Below are 20,123 nucleotides of genomic sequence, written 5' to 3'. Positions count from 1 at the left end.
TCCATTCACTTTCTGAAGGAAATCTTAGTTGCTTTTAAGTTTTGACAACTATAAGTAAAGCTGCTATAAATTTCATAGGAGTATTTGTAGGAACATAAGGAATCAGTTCAGTTCAGTTCAGTTCAGTCACTCAGTCGTATCCGACTCTGCGACCCCATGAATTGCAGCATGCCAGGCCTCCCAAGAGATGGGAATACCAAACCACCTGAACTGCCTCTTGAGAACCTATATGCAGGTCAGGAGGCAACAGTTAGAACTGGACATGGAACAACAGACTGGTTCCAAATAGGAAAAGGAGTATGTCAAGGCTGTATATTGTCACCCTGCTTATTTAACTTATATACAGAACACATCATGAGAAATGCTCGGTTGGAAGAAGCACAAGCTGGAATCAAGATTGCCGGGAGAAATGTCAATAACCTCAGATATGCAGATGACACCACCCTTATGGCAGAAAGTGAAGAGGAGCTAAAAATTCTCTTGATGAAAGTGAAAGTGGAGAGTGAAAAAGTTGGCTTAAAGCTCCACATTCGGAAAACGAAGATCATGGCATCTGGTCCCATCACTTCATGGGAAATAGATGGGGAAACAGTGGAAACAGTGTCAGACTTTATTTTTGGGGGGGCTCAAAAATCACTGCAGATGGTGACTGCAGCCATGAAATTAAAAGACGCTTACTCCTTGGAAGAAAAGTTATGACCTAGATAGCATATTCAAAAGCAGAGACATTACTTTGCCAACAAAGGTCTGTCTAGTCAAGGCTATGGTTTTCCAGTGGTAGATATGGAGGTGAGAGTTGGACTGTGAAGAAAGCTGAGCGCCAAAGAATTGGTGCTTTTGAACTGTGGTGTTGGAGAAGACTCTTGAGAGTCCCTTGGACTGCAAGGAGATCCAACCAGTCCATTCTGAAGGAGATCAGCCCTGGGATTTTTGGAAGGAATGATGCTAAAGCTGAAACTCCAGTACTTTGGCCACCTCCTGCAAAGAGTTGACTCATTGGAAAAGACTCTGATGCTGGGAGGGATTGGGGGCAGGAGGAGAAGGGGACGACAGAGGATGAGATGGCTGGGTGGCATCAGCGACTTGATGGATGTGAGTCTGAGTGAACTCCGGGAGTTGGTGATGGACAGGGAGGCCTGGTGTGCTGTGATTCATGGGGTCACAAAGAGTCAGACAAGACTGAGCAACTGAACTGAACTGACTGAGAAACTAATAAGCGGAGAAGGCAATGGCAACCCCCTCCTGTACTCTTGCCTGGAAAATCCCATGGGTGGAGGAGCCTGGTAGGCTGCAGTCCATGGGGTCGCTAAGAGTTGGACATGGCTGAAGCGACTTAGCAGCAGCAGCAGAAACTAAGAGGCCCAATCCGACTGCTTTTTTTGAAGTAAATGAGTTGGTCTGTTACACTTAGTTTTTGATGATGAGGTTAATTTTCATCTTTTTTCTAACATACTCTGTGCCTTTTTGCATTACTTTATTGGGAAGTTAGAGACGGTCATGTCTAGGCTGCTAGACAATCGACATTTAAATCCCTCTCAATCAGATATAAAACATATGGAACTCCAGCTTGTTTATCTGCAGTGTCTGAAGTGATCATCAACAGCAAATCTAATCTCTCTGATCTCTTCTGCTAATTATTGTCAGGGCCAAACTCTGAATAGTCTGAACTAGTTCCAAAGGTGTTAAACCTTGCCAGATCTCCCGGTTCTCTAATGAGGTTCATCTCAAAAACTGCTCATGAGCTCTTGCTGACCAGGTACCATGTCAGATCTTTTGTATGAGGTTCAGGAAAATTTTTCAGAGCCAATTCAGTGGGAATTATGGTGGGATTCCCAACTGAAGAGCCATTGCTGATTTCAGGTGGGATTTTCAAATTTATATTATTTGAGTTAGTTTTTTGGTTGCCTACTAATATGGGATCAAAAGGATGTTCTTAAGAAGAAAATACTCCTTTATACATGCTGGTGAATTTAGAAAAAAAGTTTGGTTTTCTTTATTGTGCAAATCAAAATCTATTTAAATCATAAGCTCTGAAATCCATTTAGAACTTATGGTTACATTGGAAAACTATATCTCTTCCTAATTTGAATTTAATGTAAACTGATTTTTTAATTGTTTTGCATAACCATGGATAACAGATTTTTTTGAACACTGCATGGTAAAAATCAGTAAATATGTCAGAAAAAACACAACATTAAAGGAAACATCACAGCATATGCTGACAGTTATAGAAGAATTGCTGCTGTTTTCACCCTTCACACCAGAATAATTTTTTCAATATTTACCTCCCATGTGTAGAGAGGGAAACATATGGGGCTTTACATAATCATAAGCGTAAACAGGTGGCTACTTAGGTACATTTAATTTGCAAGCAACATCAATACTGAACAATGCAATCAGCACCACATGGCTCCCAAACTCTTTCGATTAGCAAAATTAAGATCATTAAAATAGAGGGAGGATATACTCCTCCCTCAGTTGGCTTCAACTACCCTTCAGAGCCATGAATAAAACACGTTTTCAAAAATGCCTTGGCATTTTGCTGCTTCTTTTGTTCAAGGGCACTTCAGCAACTGTGTATAATGTATACCCTGTGAATAGCTACAACCAGCACAATATTTGCATTTAAAATATGCTTACATCTCCCTATAATCAGCTTATTATGAGCATAATATTATGATGGTTAAATTCTAAGCAAATTTATCGAAGCACAGAGTCAGACAGGCTCCTCAAAGACACCTGGAAATATTTCCCCAAAGGGAGTCCAGCTAAAGAAGTCACCTGAGGCTCTTTTCCATAAACAAATACTCTGGCATAATCTATAATGATTGCTGGGAATTAGTTTTGCTCAGCCTGTGTCACTTACTACTGAATTGTGGATTCTACATATTTTGTCTCATCTAATTTGATCCGAACTGAAATATCTAGTGTGTACTCTTTGGCCCTATAAGTGTTAGTCTCTCTGATGTTATAACCATCCTACAATGGCTTAGAATCCCAGAGTGAAAGAAAATGAGGTGAAAGAGCAGCTATTATTTTTTTGTATTTTCCTTTTTTGGTGCTTGCTATGTATTAAGTGCTATCTAAGTGTGTGACATGTATTGACTCTTTTAATCATCAGAATGACTTTATGAGGAGGATGATACAATATTCTCCATTTTACAGAAAAGGAAATTATAACTCTGAGAATCTAAGTTCTCAACTTTACACAGTGGGGAAAGGACTGAGGTCAAAATTAAACTCTGTCTGTTTGAATCAAGAATTCCTACACTAACTACTTTACTTTACTGTTGGAATAGTAGTATGTTGCTGGCCCTGAAAATTCTAGTGCCTGAAATCACCAAGGGCCAGAAATAGTAAATCTGTAATATTTCGACAATCCTCCTAATAACGCCTTATGAGAGATTTGAGGGGACTAATTGTCTATGGGGGTTCTTTCCAGTCCTGATGCCTCTATGTGTATGTATTCTTATAATAAAAGGGGCAGTGCTCTGCAGAACTGCAAGAGTCCAGAGAACTGTGCTTTTGTCAAGATTCATGAAAGAAAAATTTTCACATCTTCTCACTTCATCCTAGGTCTATTACTCATTCTCACTGCTTAGTAGAGAGAAAGTTTTAACATGAACAAGGATATATGGTACTTTTATTAATAAAGTCATGATTATAACAGAGTTTTAGGCATAGATATAAAATTATATCATTTGATTTTAAAATCTAACATGATTTACATGAATTATTTGCTAAATATCTCAAATGTGTTAGATATGCATAGTCAAACCTTTTAAGGACTTAGTGGGAAAATAAGAGTTGTTTTCATGCAGTGTTTGAACCATTGAGGTAAAAATAAATCAAAAGATTTTATGATTTATTATTTTTTACCCCCAAGTAAAAGAACTATTAAAAACCATTAATAGCTATTATAGATGACTCTGATTTCATTATACATGTAAAGACATTCAAACATAGGAATTCTACATCCTCACTTAGTATTTAACATTTAACAGACTTGGTCACCATCTTAGATATATCGTCTCCCCTCCTAAATACCCCCATTAAATTCCTATGCAAAATTTTCTTACGAACTTTGACTTTCCTTGCCTTCCTTGTTTGCTACTCTTAAAGACTTCTATCAAGATTGTTAGAATCACTTATCAGTTGATGGTTTTCAGTAATCCTATAATTGACTCTGAGAAATACGAAAAAGTTTTTTACAGCTTGGATGTTATTATTATTACATTTCATTACTTTGCCCAAGAATTTTGTGGGGTTTTTTGCTTTGATAGGTTATTTCATGCATCTCATTAAATCTGAAATTAAGTAGAGATAATTGAACTAAAATTTCCAGTCAAAATACCAGATTTGGTGTAGTATTGAAGAAGATAGTTTTTGTAGGATATCCTGACTTAAGAATTACCTTGGGAATATAACAAAATAATAGGAAAATGCAGAATAAAAAATTCACATATGCAAGTATAAAATAACAGGGATTCTTAAGAATTTGATTGCAAGACAAAGTGCCATTTTAAGAGGCAGAGGCATACCCTCACAAAAATAAGTGAAATACAGTTTGCTTTACTGGCAGAGAGACAAGACACAAGACAAAATATACATCATGTCTTTGTACAACAAACACTTTTGATTTGTCTCTAAATGTTCTTCTTCACATAGATCAGTCCACTGGAAATTTTTGAGCAGTATCTCAAATATATATGTATTTGTTTAAAATTATATTCTTGCATGTATATTTTATGTCTTATTAACCTATATCTCAAAAGCTAATTTCTCTATGATGATAATGGATATAAATCTACATTTTGACAACTTTGAAGTGTTAAAGAAGTTTCGGCCACCTTTCATATTTTATCAGACTAGAGTGTCATTGTTTTATTTCATAATATGGCTAAAGAAAAACTTGAGTGAGAGTAGAAATGTTAGCTTTGTCATTTTTTGCTCCTTGTTTGTGTTGTATTAGTTTTATTTTCAATACACAGTGTTTTGGCAAGAAGTGTGTGAAGTCATTTATCCATTTTGTAAGATTTATTTTATTTAAAAATGTGATAATACATTCTGGAAACCCACTTAACATATGGCCAGGTGATCTGCAGCACACTCAGAGTACATGATCTAATAGGCAATGCTATCAACCCCTTCAGCTTGTGCAGTTCCTTGGAATCTCACATGCCTACACCTACAGGCATGTGGCTGCCTGATAAGAGGTGAGACTAGTGCCAATCAATGTCTTAAATATCAGTGAAGTTCACTTTCTCATCTTGCTTCTTTGAAGAAGTTCTAAGAATTTCTGCACCCAAAAGGAGACTGGAAATCTAGACAAACAATTTATGGCTCCAAATAATAATGAAAGGTTTAAATGTGTAACCTTGTGATTCAGCCCTTGAGCTTTAGAGACACAAAATCCTACTACGTGTTGTATGTGCTGTGAGATGATAGAGAATTTATGGTATCTCTTCAGACTTTCCTTGCTTATTTGTGAAGTGTTTGTTTTTTATTTCTAGCTACCTCATATTGTTATTCAGAAAATTGAATTCTATCATGCAGGTAAATTTCCAGTACATTCTCAGTTGCTAATCTATTAATATCCTAATTTTGAAGGCATGAGAGGAAAATGAGAATTAGCTCATAAAGTTCACTCTAGAATTCCTTTTCTCAGAGTTGGAGGGATATGTTTGGTTGGAACTGTGAAAGCAAGCTAGAGATTCAGTTTAGTTCATTTCAGTTCAGTCCCTTAGTCGTGTCTGACTGTTTGCAACCCCATGGACTGCAGCATGCCTGGCCTCCCTGTCCATCACCAACTCCTGGAGCTTACTCAAGCTCATGTCCATTGAGTCGGTGATGCCATCCAACCATCTCATCCTCTATTGCCCCTTCTCCTCCTGCCTTCCATCTTTCCCAGTATCAGGGTCTTTTCAAATGAGTCAGGTCTTCGCATCAGGTGGCCAAAGTATTGGAGTTTCAGCTTCAACATCAGTCTTGCCAATGAATATTCAGGACTGATTTCCTTTAGGACGGACTGGTTGGATCTCCTTGCTGTCCAAGGGACTTTCAGGAGTCTTCTCCAACACCACAGTTCAAAAGCATCAATTCTTCAGTGCTCAGCTTTCTTTATAGTCCAACTCTCACATCTGTACATGACTACTGGAAAAACCATACCTTTGACTAGATAGACCTTTGCTGGCAAAGTAATGTCTCTGCTTCTTAATATGATGTCTAGGTTGGTCATAGCCTTTCTTCCAAGGAGCAAGGGTCTTGTAATTTCATGGCTGCAGTCACCATTTGCAGTGCTTTTGGAGGCCCCCAAAATAAATTCTGTCACTATTTCCACTGTTTGCCTATCTATTTGCTATGAAGTGATGGGGTCAGATGCCATGATTCTGTTTTTCTGAATGTTGAGCTCTAAGCCAACTTTTTCACTCTCCTCTTTCACTTTCATCAACAGGCTCTTTAGTTCTTTACTTTCTGCCATAAGAGTGGTGTCATCGGCTTATCTGAGCTAGAGATTAGAGGAGGAGAAAAGATTGTGAACTCTTCACAGTGATCTTCTGTGAATATATAATTAGAATATAAATAGTATTGTAATATACAGTTGGAAATTTTGTGTTTTAAAAAATTTCTCCCTATTTGTATGAGAATTGATGCGGTAAAGGAAAAAGTAGGAAAAAGTCTGATAAGTATAAATTCTGCACAGTGAACCAGGAATTTATTTTAGCTCTTTTTATATTGGAGGGTCTAGAAAGGCTGATCAGTGGAAAGCGAGGACTTTGTAAGATCACATACATTTTTTTGTGAACTGGAATAAATATGTTTTCATAGACAGTGTCCTTGTAAGTCATTTGTGCAAAAGGGAGGTAGCCTGATGTGTAGGTAAGATTATGACATTTGGATTCAAAGGTCTGAGTTGAGATTCTATAGCCATGACTGAGAAAATCATGACTCTTTATATTCCTTGGTAGTATTTATTTTACTGTTCTTAAAAGATTATAAATGATGCATATAAAAAATTGTTCAAATTTGTTACTTTTTAAGCAAATTTCAGTTGCTACTATTAATAATAATGATTGCAGATCATTAAGAATTAGATAAAAATATAAACTTCCCCAAAGCCTAAGATTCAGGCTTAAGATCTCAAAGACTAAATTTACTTATTGACTAGTTTTCAACAGATAGCTGATTACATTTCCTTATAATTTTTGTTTCTCAAGAGACACACTCCATATGAGCAATTTCTCCTAAGTAAAAACAAGAGTAGTATCCTTTTTGCTTGTGTGCTAAGTTGCTTCAGTATTGTACAACTCTTTGCAACCCTATGGACTGTAGCCCACCAGGCTCCTCTGACCATGGGAACTCTCCAGGCAAGAACACTGGAGTGGATTGCCTTCCCCTTCTCTGAAGGATCTTTCCAACCAGGAATCGAACTCATGTCTCTTGCGTCTCCTGCGTTGGCAAGTGAGTTCTTTACAGTAGTACCACCTGGGAAGCCCATCCATTTTAATAGGTGACAATCAAATTTGGAATAGAAGTCTATTTTCTTTCTGCTTTTTAACCTAAATTGTTAAGATTATATATTGGCTTTTTTTATTATCACTCTAATTATCACACAGCTCCTGAAATATGTTTTGTTTTGAAAAAATAATAGATTATATTTCCTGCACTATAAAACTATATTGCTTTAGTTTATTATGAAATTGTAGTTCCAGTATTATATAATTCATATATATATATATATATATATATATATATATATATATATATATATGTATGTGTAGGGCTTCCCTCATAACTCAGTTGGTAAAGAATCTGCTTGAAATGCAGGAGGACCCTGATTCAATTCCTGGGCTGGGAAGATCCACTGGAGAAGGGATAGGCTACCCACTTCAGTATTCTTGGGCTTCCTTTGTGGCTCAGCTGGTAAATATCGGCCTGCAATGTGGGAGACCTGGGTTCAATCCCTGGGTTGGGACGATGCCCTGGAGAAGAGAAAGGCTACCCACTCCAGTATTCTGGGCTGGAGAATTTCATAGCCTGTATAGTCCATGGGGTCACAAAGAGTCGGGCACAACTGAGTGACTTTCACTTTCACATGTATGTGTATAGATATATATTTCTATATACTTGAAACTAGTTTATATGGTATTGAATGGCTGTTTATAAGGAGAGACTCTTGGACTGGCTGCAATAATATATAAAGAAACAAGTTAATAAAATAGTTTTACTATACTCTGCCACTTAGTATGCTAAACTGTGTCCTTAATCATCTTCTAAGGGAAAACACACAGATTTCTTAGATAGATTTTTCTTGCAATAGAGACATCCAACAAGACAGCTCTGAAATGTGTGATTAACTTGAAATAATAGCGGCCCTTAGGGTTTCAGGCTTTTCTACTTCATAACATTTTGGGTCTGTTATTACCTTAGGTGAACCCAATTCCCCAGGAAAGAAGATGCTGAATTAATTCTTCTGTGACTTATGTCATCAATATAGCTAGGATAGAAATAAAACTATATTTCTCTACGCTTATGAGATTCTGGGTAGCTATTATTTAAACTTATTTCAGAAAAACTGCTAAATTTTTTATACCCTTATAATGCCTGTGGACGCTTAGAAATAAATCTTTCCATGGAGACAAATGAGACTAACCATGCACATACACTTGCACACGGGTGCACACACACCCACACACCCACACACACACACCCACACACACACCCACACACACACGCAAATTCAGTTACTGTGGGGAATTCAAGAGTACTGTTTTATTGGATTTTCCCAGATACAAGACATAACAAAATAAGAAGCTTCTTCAAAGTAAATGCTTTTTTCCCTTATTGTCTTCAAGCACACCATGCAGAGGATGAACACTATTTGATCTATAAAAGTTTTCAGGACAGATTGTACATACTGTCTTCCTCAGTCTTAGTCAGGATTGCATCACATACTTCTTCAGAATATTTATATTTAAAAACAATTAAAATCCTGTATTTTTTTTTTGTTTGAGTAAAATAGCAACATAAATCTTTGTACCCTAACCCAAAATACATGTAAAAGACATTTTAATCTGGTTAATAATAATTTGATATAAAGATAAATTTAATTGGACTGTATTTTTGACTAAGTGACTAACTTTTCTAAGCTATATCATTCTTCTAGGGTTCTTTAGATGCTGCTTTCTAAGTGGATGCTATTATGTAATATTTTCTTAATTTACTTTGGAGTTAAGCAAACAGTTACCTAATTTTTCCTTCATCCTTACTTTCTTTGGAATTTAATGAAATTTGTTCAATAAAGAAATTTCTGGTAGTGTTACAGAATAGATGTGCCTATGAAATAAATGCAAAATAATTGAAAGAGAAGAATTAAATTTAAACATGCAAACATAAAAAGCTGTGTTACTTGATTGTCCCAATAGTATTGGAAGAAAAGACTTGAAATAGTGAAGCTATGACAAAATTAGAGAAGTAATAGAAAGAATGAATGATATATAATCAAGAGATTTCAATCCAGAACAACTTCTTAACCTGGCATTTCCCAATGAGAGTTATGCAGGTAACTAACATATATGATATATGGTTTTATGATTTATTAATGAATTTTTCCCTAAGAGTTTTATGATGAAAGAAATTAAGGAAATTCTGCATGTTATATTCCCCTCTTATGAGTCATAGTGCATCAAAAGTTTCTGAGAAATTTCAAATTACTTGGAAAAAGGGAGATATTTTTTGTTATGGTAAAATACGCATAGCATCAAATTTACCACTTTAAAGTGTACAATTTAGTGTTATTAAGTTCATTCATAATGTGTTACAGTCATCAGCATGGTCAAGTTCCAGGTAATAGCTTTGTAATTGTTAACTTGACCATGAAACAGTTTCCTACTGGAATATCTTTTAATTTTGGTGTTTCCAGAGAATATATATGGAAATACTCATCTAATCTAGTCCTTTCATTTTAAAAATTAAAAATGTGATCTTGAGAGATTAAGTGCCTTGCTTAAGATCACACATGTAGTTAGGAAAGAGCCAGTATTTCATACAGATTTAATTTCCAAGAAGTGGGCCTTTCCTATTTCAAGATATTTTCCCCTTGTTTCCATCTATGTGACCTGTCTGGATCTGACATTTCAGCCTACAGATAATACATTAAGATATACCCTAGAAGAATTCAGGGTTAAAACAAATATCTCTGATCTTTCAAAAAAGGTACATTAGTTTTAAATGCTATGTTTTACTTGCTTTATAACTCTCTCACTGTGATTTACTTATGAGAACTTTCATTGTTAAGAACTCTTTTTAATTCACAGCATTCTGTTCTCAGGTCTTTTTAAGATTGTGGCTGATACAACTCCATACCTCACTATGGAAGAGATTACAAAAGCCAACCATATTAGACCAAGTAGACTGAATCATCCTTGCTTCTATCATCAGAAGGATATAAAACTAGAGAATCTCATCATAAAGCAAGGTGAGCGAATCATGCTCAACTCAGTGGAAGAGATCAATGGAGAAATAATGGTAGACTGTAGTGTGCTAAGGAATCATCAAAATCACTCATTTGCTTTGCCTTTGTCACAAGAAGGAGAGTTCTATGAGTGTGAAGATGAACATATTTATACCCTAAAGGAAATTATCCAATGGAAGATCCCCAAGAACAGAACACGAACTGTGATACTTACAGGTTTTTCAGCTAAGTGGGACTCAACAAATCCATTCCCTAGAGGCTTTTATGGAGCTGTTATTCTCAAGCCTGTTTATGAAATTCAAGGTGTAATGAAATGTAAGTATCTATTGAGAATGATGCTTTATGAGCAAGTTTGTAGGGTTTGGAAAAGAGGAAGATTTTAGTCTAAAGAATGAAACTCTGTCCCTACTTATCCATTAAGCCCACTGAGAGTTAGATTCTCATCTATAAATAAGCAAGCCATGTATTTGTTTCAAGAATCAAATTCAATAATGTATTTAAATGAATATTTTAAATTGTGTAATGCTATCCAAATATACATCATGAGAAACGCTAGGCTGGGAGAAGCACAAGCTAGAATCAAGATTTCCAGGAGAAATATCAATAACCTCAAATATGCAGATGACACCACCCTTATGGCAGAAGGTGAAGGGAACTAAAGAGCCTCTTGATGAAAGTGAAAGAGGAGAGTGAAAAAGTTGGCTTAAAGCTCAACATTCAGAAAACTAAGATTATGGCATCTGGTCCCATCACTTCATGGGAAATAGATGGAGAAGCAGTGTAAACAGCGTCAGATTTTATTTTGGGGGGGCTACAAAATCACTGCAGATGGTGATCGCAGCCATGAAATTGAAAGATACTTATTCCTTGGAAGGAAAATTATGACCAACCTAGAGAGCATATTAAAAAGCAGAGACAACTTTGTTCACAAAGGTCCATCTAGTCAAGGCTATGGTTTTTCCAGTAGTCATGTATGGATGTGAGAGTTGGACTGTGAAGAAAGCTGAGCACCAAAGAATTGATGCTTTTGAACTATGGTGTTGGAGAAGGCTCTTGAGAGTCCCTTAGACTGCAAGGAGATCCAACCAGTCCATCCTAACGGAGATCAGTCCTGGGTGTTCATTGAAAGAACTGATGCTGAGACTGAAAATCCAATACTTTGGCCACCTCATGTGAAGAGTTGACTCACTAGAAAAGACTCTGATGCTGGGAGGGATTGGGGGCAGGGGGAGAGGGGGACGACAGAGGATGAGATCACTGAATGGCATCACTGACTCGATGCACATGAGTTTGGGTAAACTCTGGGAGTTGGTGATGGACAGGGAGGCCTGGTGTGCTGCGATTCATGGGGTTGCGAAGAGTCAGACCCGACCAAGCGACTGAACTGAACTGATCCAAATGTAAAATGTTCTAATTGTCAGGTACAGACAGATTAAAATATTGATTTATTTTTTATCGCTGGCAGTTAAACACTGTAAAAAAAAAAAGAGTTACATTTTAGAACACAGCATAATTGGTTAGAAATAAACTTTCTTATATTGTTATTGTTGTTGTTCAGTCGCTAAGTTGTGTCTGACTCTTGGTGACCTCATTAACTGCAGCACACCAGGCTTCCCTGTCCCTCAATATCTCTCAGAGTTTGCCCAAACTCATGTCCATGGAGTCAGTGATGCCTTCTGACCATCTCATTCTCTCTTGCCCCCTTCCCATACCCTCAGTCTTTCCCAGCATCAGGGTGTTTTCCAATGAATTGACTCTTCACATCAGTAACTAAAATACTGGAGCTTCAGCACCAGTCCTTCTAATGAATATTCAGGGTTGATTTCCTTTAGTATTGACTGCTTTGATCTTCTGGCTGTCCAAGGGACCCTCAAGAGTCTTCTACAACACCACAGTTCAAAAGCACCTATTCTTTGGTGCTCAGCTTTCTTTATAGTCCAACTCTCACATTCATACATGACTACTGGAAAAAGCATAGTGTTGACTGTATGAACCTTTGTTGGCAAAATGATGTCTCTGCTTTTTAATATGCTGTCTAGGTTTGTCATAGTTTTCCTTCCAAGGAGCAAACATCTTTTAATTGCATGTCTGCTGTCACTGTCCACAGTGATTTTGGAACCCAAGAAAATAAAATCTGTGACTATTCACACTTTTCCCCATCCATGTGCCATGAAGTGATGGGATTGGATGCCATGATCTTAGTGTTTTTGAATGTTGTTTTAAGCCAGCTTTTTCACTTTCCTCTTTTACCCTCATCAAGAGGTTCTCTAGTTCCTCTTCATTTTCTGCCTTTAGAGTGGTATCCTATGTATATCTGAGGTTGTTAATATTTCTCCTGGCAATCTTGATTCCAGCTTGTGATTTATCCAGCTTGGGATTTTGCATTATGTGCTCTGCATATAATTTTAAAAAGCAGGGTGACAATATACAGCCTTGTACTCTTTTCCCAATTTTGAACTAGTCCATTGTTCCATGAGCAGTTCTAACTGTTGCTTCTTGTCTGCATATAGGTTTCACAAGAGACAGGTAAGGTGGTCTGGTATCCTCATCTCTTTAAGAATTTTCCAGTTGTGATCCACACGAAGACTTTACCATGGTCAATGAAGCAGAAGTAGATAATTTTTTGGAATTCTGTTGCTTTTTATATGATCCATGGATGTAGGCAATTTGATTTCTGGTTCCTCTGCCTTTTCTAAATTCAGCTTATGCATCTGGAAGTTCTCAGTTCACACACTGCTGAAGCCTAGTTTGAAGGATTTTGAGCATTACCTTGCTAGCATGTGAAATGAGTGCAACTGTATGGTAGTTTGAACATTCTTTGGCATTGCCTTTCTTTGGGATTGAAATGAAAACTGGCCTCTTCCAGTTCTGTGGCCACTGCTGAGTTTTCCAAATTTGTTGGCATATTGAGTGCAGCACTTTAACAGCATCATCTTTTAGGATTTTACATGTCTTTCTTGTATGGAGGTGTGGTCAAAAGTGATAAGGATGCAAAGTTACCTTAATGTGTCCCTTACTTTTATTTTGTGAGAGCCTTTTTTCTTCTTTTTAGCCATCCATTGCTGGTCATAAATCTTCCTATCAGCTGAGAGTTCCTCTGACTTAAGGGAAAATAATGTGACAAATTAATTCACACAAAAATGTGGGTCAAATATTGAAATATATTTGATAATGTTAGCTTTAGGTGTATAGCATAGTGATTCAGTATTTTATAGATTGTACCATCTTTAGAGTTATTACAAAATTAAGGCTGTAGTTCCCTGTGCTGTACAATATATCTTTGTTGCTTATCTGTTTTATACATAGTAGTTTGTATATCTTAATCCCATATCCTTATCCTGCCACTCCTCTTTCCCTCTTCCCATGTGAATGTATTTTAGTATGTAATCTTCATAAGATTTTTAAAATTGTATTTTTTTAACTTTTTATATTATGTTGGAGCATAGCTGATTAACAATTTTGTGGTAGTTTCAGATTGACAGCAAAGGGACTCAACTATATGTGTGTGTGTGTGTGTGTATGTGTGTGTATTCTCCAAACTCCTCTCCCATCCAGGCTGCCACATAACATTGAGCAGAGTTCCTTGTGCTATACAGTAGGTCCTTGTTGGTTATCCATTTTAAATATAGCAGTGTGTACACATTTAGCCCAAACTCCCTATCTATCCCTTCCCCTGATCCTTTCCCCCTGGCAACTGTAATTTCTCATTCACTAAGTCTGTGAGTCTGTTTTGTAAATAAGTTCATTTGTATAATTTCTTTTTAGATTCTGCATATAAGGGATGTCATAAACACTTTTCCTTCTCTGTCTGACCTACTTCACTCAATGTGACAATCTCTAGGTCCATTCATGTTGCTGCAAATGGCATAATCTTCATCAGATTTTTGTATTTTAAAATAGGAATAGCTGGATAGAGCCTGTAATCATAAAGAAATTAACACCTTGACTTTTTAAGATTATGGCACATAAGCAGGGCAAGTATGGAGCAAAGAGTTCTGTATTTTCAGTCAGAAGTCCTGGGATTCTAACTCTTGTCAATAACTGGTCAATATGACAAAAAATTGAGATCACAGTAAACTTTAGACCTTACATTAGTGTTCTAGAAGCTTTCACAAAATGTACATAAAAATTGATAATTGGATTTTCCTCAATTTTCATAAACAATGGGTAGCATTTTCTCATTTTAAAATCGGTTGTTCTCCCAAATCATCCTACCCTCCTAAGTAATTAACCTCCAATTAAAATAAATAAATTTATATTAAAAAATAAAATCATTGTTTTTCTAAAACCATTGGCAGCTCCTATAATGCAGATGCAAATGAAGGTGAGCCCAGAACCTAAATATATGAACAAGATAGCTACAATATTTAATGAATTTATGTTAGGCATCACAAAAGCCTTCACTGAGGAAATGACATGTAAACTGAGATCTGAAGGCTGACTAGGAGATGGGCAGGTAGAGAAAGAGAGGACAACGTTGGAGGAAGCAGATGCAGCTTACAGGAAAGGAGATAAGCAAGAGATTGTGGTTCTAGTGCAGCTGGCATGAGAAAAGAGAAGAGACGGCAGGTTGAGACAGTCATCAAAACATGCAATGGAGGAATAGAATCAGGTGTGGTGGGTCTTCAAATATATGGGTTAAGTAAGGGATTAAATAGGGATTAAGTTTGCCCAAAGGACAAATTAAGAGAGATTTTCTAGCTGGATAAACAAGATAGAAGTGTAGTGAGGCCGCTTGTTCTACGGCAGAGTACTGAAAAGTTAACAGCTGTTCTTAATGGGTATTTCAGAAGAACATTCAACCAGAGCTCAAGGTCTATTGGAAGCGGAAAGAAGTTAATCTCATTGCCAAGCTTCTGGCTTGATTTGCTGGCTGAATAGTGGTGCTGTTTAGTAAATATTAACATTGACAAAGAGCAAGGGATATTAACTGAATTGTTTAGACAGACTTAAATATGATTTCATGCTAATAACTAAGGTCCCAGAAGAAATTGCCTTTGGATGAAATAAAATCCTTCCCAAAAGGTTTTAATCCAATTTCTATTCTTTAATAATATTAAAATTGGATTTTGATTTTAATTATTTTGGATCTTTAATTTTTAGGGATTAGTTTAAGCATTAGCTCTTGTTGTATAGAAATTTCAGGATTCTGTATGAGGCTGTTTCACCTGTATACTGACTGCAGAGTATTTCCTGAAAATGGATGCTGGGTGTTCAGCACAAAAAGTGTTATTATGGGCATTTTTCTTCTAAAGATAAAATGTAGACTTTAAATTTTATTTTCAATTTACTTTTTAAAATTTTATTGGAGTACAATTGATTTATAATGTTATGTCAGATTTAGGTATACAGCAAAGTGAATCAGTTATACATATATCCACTCTTTTTTAGACCATTTTCTATTACAGAGCATTGAGTAGAGGTCCTTGTACTATACAGTAGGTCCTTATTAGTTATCTATTTTATATCTAATTAAGTGTGTATGTCAATCTTGATCTTCCAATTTATCCCTCCTCCTTCTTACCCCTTAGTAACTGTAAGTTTGTTTTCTATCTCTGTAATTGTGTTTCTTTTTATACATAATTATTTAGACTGTTATTTAATCAATTGTTGTCTTGCTTTACTTTTTTTTTTTTTTATATTTAAGAGTTAAGCTTGCCTTGAAGTCACGGGCATGTGGTCTGCTAAGTTATTTTTCAATGGCTTTGAGTGTCTGGCATAGTTCAAACTCCTCTTGAATCCTTCTTTTCTGAAGTGACAAGAAAAAGAATAGATCTGAGTCAGCGACAGGGAATCTTAGAGAAACCTTAGGGCAAAAAGCAAGATGAAAAATATTGAGAACTATAGGAAGCTATGAAATTATCGATTTGTTGAAAAGAGAACATAGCAAGTAAATAGAGAAAAGAAGAAACGTAAGATATTCTACTCCAAGTGCTAGTTTTTAACGTTATTAATGGGAAGACTTAGACTTCACTAACAAAGAAAAGTAGCCGAAAGTGTTTAAATGAAATATTTGTTTCCGGAAATTCTTGGTTGTATTCCATTATAGGCCAAACCTCTCTAACTCTTACCATACATTTAATGATTTTTTTTTAAAAAAACTAAATCTCTTTGGGAAAGAGGTATAAATAACCACCTAAACCACAGGTTTCATGTAAGTCGTAGCAAAATCAGTTTGTGCCTTTAACAGGAAGATAGAATTCATACTAGTATAACAGATGGAATGAATAATATTTCCAAATGAAAAATGGAAGCAGCCATTTAAAATTGCTTCAAAAGACTAGAAATCTTGATAGTTAAAACTTTTTAATGAAGTTATGTTTTGATGTATCAATTGATAGTTGTTTCTTTACTAATGGAAATTTTACAAGTTGGAAAGTTGCATTTTGCTTTAGGAGAAACCTTGGTGCCTTTCAAAATCTGGGGAAAGGTTTCCACTCAAATATATGATATATCAGTTCATTTATGAACACAGGGCTGAAATCATACAAGCAAAATGGTGTTATCAGAAAGTCAGTATCTGAATATTGTATAATAGGTGACAGATGAAAAAAATGCCTCAACCTTTTAGTATTCTGAGACTTACTCTTTCTCTCATTTATTTAAAAAAAAATTTCATCTTTATCAAAGTCAGACATATCAAATAGTGGTAAAAAGACAAGTTATCAGCAAACCCATGTTCTTGATCATTCCCAAATTTATCCTACATTCTGCTACTATGAAGTAACTCCTTTAAATATTTTGCTCCTGCTTTCTTGTACTGCCATTCACATTTCCAAATAATATATGATATTGCTATTTTTCAAGTGATCAATTTTAGCCATAAACTACTGACTTTCACTTGTGATGTGAAAATTTAATGGTCTTATATTCCTACTTTCTCTGTCTTTCTCCTTTCTCTCAGTTTATGATAAGTTATGGTTAAGTAGTTTCATTTCTGTGACAATTCATTGCTGAATCAGGTGGTAGATAATGACATTATTTCATTGCTTAGTTTTCCTCAGTCCTCTCCTAAGACTTGAAGTATGTTCCAACATCTTTGTTTAAAAAAAAAAACTATTCTCAAAAATTTTCCAGAGCCCAAACTGTTAGGAGATCTACATCTTCTTTTATTTTTAATCCTGAAATATTCCTCCTGGAACTCTCCAACCTCACTCTCCAATCTGTATCTGTGGATCTCTAGAACTAATGCTTGGCTTAGGTTGGGATGCTATAATTAAAAAATACTGTAAACTGGGGGGCTTATAAGCAACAGGCCTTTGTTTCTTACAGTTCTGGAGGCTGAAAGTCTGAGATTAGGTTGCCAGTCGAATTCTGATGAGGAAACTCTTGCAGACTGCATACTTACAGTATCCTCACACAGTTCAGAGCAGAGAGGGAAAGTAAACTCTCTGGTGACATTTCTTTTATTTTCTTTTTGGCTGCACCACGTGGCATGTGCAACTTCCCTCACCAGGGATCGAATCCATGCCCCTTACAGTGGAAGCACAGAGTCTTAACTAGTGGATCCCTGTGGAAGTCTCCCTCTAGTGACTTTTGCAGCTTTGGTTGCTTGGTCGTGTCTCTTTGCGACCCCATGGACTGTAGCCAGCCAGGCTCCTCTGTCCATGGTATTTTCTAGGTAAGGATACTGGAGTGGGTTACCATTTCCTCCTCCAGGGCATCTTCCCGACACAGGGATCAAACCCACGTCTCCTGCATCTCCTGCATTGAGGGTGGGTTCTTTATCACTGCACCACCTAGGAAAACCCTCTGGTGACTTTCATAAGAGCTCTAATCTCATTTATGAGGGCTCCATGATTTTATCTATCCTTATGACTTTAATTCTAATCACCTCCCAAAGGTGCCACCTTCTGTATCCCTACATTGGGAGTCAGTTTCAACATATGAATACTGGGGGACACAAACATTTAGTCCATAACAGTGTTTTACTGGAACTTTGATTTAACACCATCCTGGTGGTTATCTTCAAATTGCTTCTGTGTTTACTAGCAATTTCTGAACTCAAATAACATTCTTTTCTGGTTTTCTTTAGTTTTGTGGAACTCATACTCTACTTGTTTCCTAAGAAAGGTGCAGAGGATATTAATTAGTTGACTACAAGACTTGCTTGTTTGAAAATATCTTTATTTTACACTCAGATAAGATGGATAGTTTGATTATTTCTAGAATTCCCAGTTGAAAACTACTTCTCCGAATTTTGAAAGCTTTGCTCCATCATTACCTACCTTCCAGTTTTGCCTTTGAGAGATTATCCATAGTATTCAGAAACTGCACAGTAATGGACTTTGTGGTAGGTCTGTTCTTTCATCGTGAAGGAAGTTTTCAAGTTGGAAATTCAAGTGCTTCATTTCTGGGATAAATTCTCTGAGAATTGCCTTTCAACTATTTGTTCTCTTTTTTCATTCTGTAACTTCTAATCTCATGTTGAAACTCCCATACTGATGTAGAACTATTTTCTTTGTGTTTTTTGTCTTTCGTTTACCTTCAGGGAAAATTTCTTAACCACATTTCCAACTGTTTTAATGAATTTTTAATCTCAGCTGTCATATTTTTAATTTCTAAGAGTTATTTCTTACATCATTTTTAAACTGTTACCATATTCTTGTTTTAAGGAGGCAATACTTATCTCACTGAGAATATACTATTTCTTAAAGTTTTCTGCATTTCCTTGCATTTTATCTGCCTCTTTCAGCCTTTTTTTAGTTTTAGTCTGTCATTCTTGTTAAATGTTTTTTCTCAAATGCTTAGTAATTATTTGCCATTTGTTCCTATTTGCACGTGAGATAAAATTTTAATTTAATTTACAAGTGAGGTACTGTTTATATACAAGCTCTTTGCTTTGAATTTAAAGTTTAATTTTTTTTTTTTTTTGGCTTTTTCATTGGAGAATTCCCTAAATTCAGATCCTTGTGAGTCTTTCCTCCAGGACAACTTGTTCAGTTTCATCTGAAAAGAACGTTCTTGATACAGTGTGGGGGTTATGAAATTATTGTAACTGAGTGGGGAAGTCGCTAACTAGTTCTCTCATAGATTTAGACTTCTCTTTTTTGCTTTCAGTCCCACACTTCTCTGCTTACCTATACTCACTTTCCAGATTCTGGGACCCTGTATTGTTTACTGCAGTGAGAGAGGTTGGAGGGGTTGTCAGCTATCTTCCCCAAATTAGAATTGAAGATCTGGATTTAATCACGCTTCAAACCTTCACATAATCCCCTTCTTTTGTTCTCTACCTTCTCCACCTTCAGAGGGGCCTTAACCATCAATTCCAGAGAAGGCAATGGCACACCACTCCAGTACTCTTGCCTGGAAAATCCCATGGGCGGAGGAGCCTGGTCGGCTGCAGTCCACGGGGTTGCGAAGAGTTGGACACGACTGAGCGATTTCACTTTCACTTTTCACTTTCATGCATTGGAGAAGGAAATAGCAACCCACTCCAGTGTTCTTGCCTGGAGAATCCCAGGGACAGGGGAGCCTGGTGGGCTGTTGTCTATGGGGTCGGACACAGTCAGACACAACTGAAGTGACTTAGTAGCATCAGCAGCATGCCATCAATTCAAAAGCCTTTGGAGTGTCATGTGGGGCCAAAAAGGTTGACTTTTCATTGGAGTCTACTCTTTAGGTACGTCAGTTCAGTTCAGTCACTCAG

General features: G+C 36.5%; 1 protein-coding gene across 3 annotated transcripts in view; it reads left to right on the top strand.

Moving 5' to 3' along the window:
• The window catches only part of THEMIS (thymocyte selection associated), a 211,223-nt gene that overhangs the window by 55,423 nt on the left and 135,677 nt on the right, over positions 1-20,123 (top strand). Inside the window, exon 3 of one of the 3 annotated variants that reach the window (XM_069598350.1) lies at positions 10,331-10,789. The exons of 1 other annotated variant lie outside the window; for it this stretch is intronic. In XM_069598350.1, coding sequence (XP_069454451.1) covers positions 10,331-10,789 — 459 coding nt within the window. The remainder of the gene's footprint in view (positions 1-10,330; positions 10,790-20,123) is intronic. One more of the 3 variants, XM_069598351.1, reaches the window with a different exon arrangement.

This window comes from Ovis canadensis, chromosome 8 (genome assembly GCF_042477335.2).
Source record: "Ovis canadensis isolate MfBH-ARS-UI-01 breed Bighorn chromosome 8, ARS-UI_OviCan_v2, whole genome shotgun sequence".
NCBI classification, from domain to species: domain Eukaryota; kingdom Metazoa; phylum Chordata; class Mammalia; order Artiodactyla; family Bovidae; genus Ovis; species Ovis canadensis.
This window is presented reverse-complemented; position numbering and strand designations above follow the sequence as displayed.